This window comes from Oryzias melastigma, unplaced genomic scaffold (assembly GCF_002922805.2).
Source record: "Oryzias melastigma strain HK-1 unplaced genomic scaffold, ASM292280v2 sc01574, whole genome shotgun sequence".
Taxonomy (NCBI): Eukaryota; Metazoa; Chordata; class Actinopteri; order Beloniformes; family Adrianichthyidae; genus Oryzias; species Oryzias melastigma.
Window position 1 is genome coordinate 5902 of NW_023418156.1, and position 3645 is coordinate 9546.

Genomic DNA, 3645 nt, shown 5'->3' on the forward strand with positions numbered 1-3645 from the left:
CTAAAATCATTATTATTTACTGAGCACATAAAGTTCACAGAATGACAAATGTGTGTTTTTAATCAAAAAGAACTTTGTGTTTGTTCACTCACAGACATCAGCTGAATGAATATCCTGAAGATCTTTTACAGCACAAGTGAAGGTGTCTGGAGATGATAAGGTAACTGCTTTCTGCTTTTCCTCTGGTTTTCTGTTCCTAAACAAAACAATGGAGGCCTGAGGATCAGTCAGAGAACAGCTGCTGCTGCTGCTGCTGCTGCTGCTGCTGCTGCTGCTGCTGCTGCTGCTGCTGCTGTTGCTGCTGCTGCTGTTGCTGCTGCTGCTGCTGCTGCTGCCGCTGCTGCTGCAGTTGAATTTGACATGATGTTGGTCTACAGAGGTCTGGTGGAGAAAGATTTCTGTTGAGAGATTATAGATATTTTTCATGAGTGTAACTGATTCAAGAGTCCATGGAAAGCATCACCACAAACAATCATTGAAAACTTGACTTTAAATCAAACTGAATGAGAAGTGTGAAAGGTGAAAGGTCACCTGTTGGAAACACGATTGAACATTGTTTCTCTCCTGATGAACACATGCTCCCTCCAGCATAGGTCACTCTGAAACAAGCTGACGTGACTAAATCTGGTTGAAAAAACAAAGACTTTTCATATTTAAACCTACAAGAACGTATTCTGAGAATAAAAAGTGAGTTTATTTCAAGTTTCTTTCACACATGAAGGAAGAATGTGCTGCTGCTCACCGACTGAGACTTCAGGAGCTNTTGGTCTACAGAGGTCTGGTGGAGAAAGATTTCTGTTGAGAGATTCTAGATATTTTTCATGATTGTAACTGATTCAAGAGTCAATGGAAAGTATCACCACAAACAATCATTGAAAACTTGACTTTAAATCAAACTGAATGATAAGTGTGAAAGGTGAAAGGTCACCTGTTGGAAACACGATTGAACATTGTTTCTTCCCTGATGAACACATGCTCCCTCCAGCATAGGTCACTCTGAAACAAGCTGAAGTGACTAAATCTGGTTGAAGAAGCAAAGACTTTTCATTATTTAAACCTACAAGAACGTGTTCTGAGAATAAAAAGTGAGTTTATTTCAAGTTTCTTTCACACAGGAAGGAAGAATGTGCTGCTGCTCACCGACTGAGACTTCAGGAGCTCTGAAATCCTCGTGACCTTTGACAGCACAGGAGTAAGTGACTGCCTCCTCACCGCTGACCAGCTCTTGGTACCATGGAGACCAGTCCTGATAGAGGAACTGTCTGTTCTTGAACCAGATGAAGCCTGTGTGTTTTGGAGTGAAAGGACAGCCGCTGCTGCACATGAGTGTTACTGTCTGTTCATGTTTGGAGGGAAACACCTTCACCTGCAGCTCTGCAACAACAGTTAGAACAGTCTTTGCTGATTGTTATTTACAGGAACAGACGTGCATTTTCAAAACCACTTTACCTCCAACATAGAGCGCAGTTTGGTTTCTGCTGCAGATGTCTCGTCTGTCAGCAGATTCACAGCAGACATAAAGTTTCTCATCGTTCTTGTTTAGATCATTGATGGTCAGAGTGGGACGACTCCCTTCAGATATTCTGTACTTTTTTTGGTTTCCATCCACAACAACCTCATGAAAGTCACTCTCTGAGGCATTCTTGAAATCAATGAACCATGTATATTCTTTGTCTGCTGCTGAATCTCCAGCAGAGCAGCTCAGATTCACTGATGAACCTTTTAATCCACAGATGCTGTTTGTTTGTCCCTGAACTCCTGTAACAGAAGATTTCCAGAACTATCAAACAGAATCACATCATTTCTTTGGATCGTTTACACGGAAAGACAATTTTCTATATATATCAGAGATTTCAATTAAATTAAAATAGTAGCTTAATATGGCACAAAAGGGAGGATTTATTTCATAAGGAAGATCCATTATTTCTTTAAAAACTATCAAACAGAATCTGAGCCGGTTCTTTAAGTGACGCTTACAAATAATCTGAGATTATTTACCTGATATGTAAAGAATGAAAAGCAGACATCCAGCTTCTGTCAGGAACATGGCTGCTGTCTTCTTCAGCTTTGAACACGTGACTTTTTCTTCACTTTTTCTTCTCATCGCTCTCGTTTAGATCATTGATGTTCAGAGTAGGACGACTCTTTTCTGATTTTGATTTTTCAGTGCTATAAAGTGAACAAACACTTTCATATTATGTATAAAATATCCCCGTCCACAACATTAAACAGAAGGACTTCTAATTCTGCTCTGACCAAAACCAAAGAGCTGTCAAAGGACACCATAAAAGAAAATGTATTCCTGCTCCAGGCTGGGAAAACTGATTCTGCAGCAGACTAGCAGCTTAGTGTGAAGAAATCAACTGTGGGAGCAATCATTAGAAAATGGGAGAAATGCAAGAATATTGGGGAACCATGAAAGTTCTCAGGCCGTGAGGTCAAAATGATCACAAAGATGGTGATCAATGTCCCATAGCAACACAGGAGGACCAAGTGAATGAACTGCAGAGAGCTGGGACCAAAGTACTAAAAGCTTTGAAAATAAGCCTTGCTCGTCTTTATAAGAGGGAGAACTTGAATATATTTTTGCCCCCCTGTACTTGTTGAATCGCAGCAGAAATTCATTTTTCAGTGATTGTTGTATTACACTTTACACTTTCACATAACTCCTCTCTCATTCATTATTCCTGTAACAGTTTTGAAAGTCAAATCAAATTTTGAAAATGTATTCCTGCTACATAAAATATTTTTAATTGAGAATTTCAGAATATAGTCAAATGGTTGAAATGCTTACCTGAGTTTTAATACGATGCTCCAGTCCTCATTGATCTGTTTTTAATTGATGATCTTTTCACAGTAATACAACTCTATTTCTTTTTAAAGTTAGTGAAAAATATAAAGAGAAAAACACATTGGAAAAGATAAATAAACTAAACTTTAAATTCTTTTTTGTAGGTCTGTCTCAGTAAAGTCACAGCTTTGAACTGCAGAATGACTGATTCATGTGTGGTTAAAGTTCACTTTGCTGGCTGGAAACAGTTCCTTCTGTAAGACCCACTTCCTTCCTTCCGCTTTCAGAAATGCTCACTCAAAGAATTTCTTCAGTTTGAGACATTCATGGTTTGATAGATTATTGTTTTTTATAAAATGAAAATCTAGATGTACTGATTTTCTTCAGTAAATTTCAAAAACAGTTTATACAGACTCACATCTTAAAATTACAATTGACCCTAAAAACACCAAATTCTGCTCTAATCTATGCAACAGTAATACGACTTCTCATCATTTTCTGCATTATTCTGTCTTTAGTGTTTTTAAAAATATCTTCTGCTGCATGAAGCCATCTTTACAGAGTCTACAGGATGTGGTTCTTGCTGAACTAATTTTATGAAAAGTCATTGTGTCTGTGGTCTCATATATACAGAAACTGATGCTGCTCAGCGTCTCTTTGCTTTGAAAGGCAAACCATTTACATTAAAAAGAAAGAATGTTTGCAGCTGCGGCAAAAAGCACTTCACTTTGACCCTTATTATTAAAACACCATGTTATTTTTATGATGGTTTGTTCTCACACTCGTTTAAATGTTACTGCATTCTTTTAGCATCTCTCTGGCCCTCTTAGGGCCTGCTGTTTCTCTGGGTGACA

The 3645-nt window shown here is 38.3% G+C and overlaps 1 protein-coding gene across 1 annotated transcript; it reads right to left on the reverse strand.

The window, feature by feature from the left end:
- Window positions 1-84: 84 nt before the first annotated feature.
- LOC112141772 lies at window positions 85-2165 on the reverse strand. Its single transcript, XM_024264940.2, has 5 exons — window positions 1999-2165; window positions 1450-1758; window positions 1141-1374; window positions 532-624; window positions 85-398 (listed from the first exon to the last, which is right to left on the reverse strand). Exons 1-5 carry the CDS (start codon window positions 2102-2104, stop codon window positions 85-87), a joined length of 1056 nt encoding a protein of 351 aa, XP_024120708.1. The 5' UTR covers window positions 2105-2165.
- Between the last annotated feature and the right edge of the window lie 1480 nt (window positions 2166-3645).

What these genes read in the sequence shown, in the direction of transcription:
- LOC112141772 (XM_024264940.2), bottom strand. Translation starts at nt 2,104, where the DNA reads ATGAGAAGAAAAAGTGAAGAAAAAGTCACGTGTTCAAAGCTGAAGAAG. An exon ending in AGCTCCTGAAGTCTCAGTCG is followed by an intron (nt 625 to 1,140) that starts GTGAGCAGCAGC and finishes TTTTTCAACCAG; the next exon opens with ATTTAGTCACGTCAGCTTGT. An exon ending in TTCAATCGTGTTTCCAACAG is followed by an intron (nt 399 to 531) that starts GTGACCTTTCAC and finishes ATCTCTCAACAG; the next exon opens with AAATCTTTCTCCACCAGACC.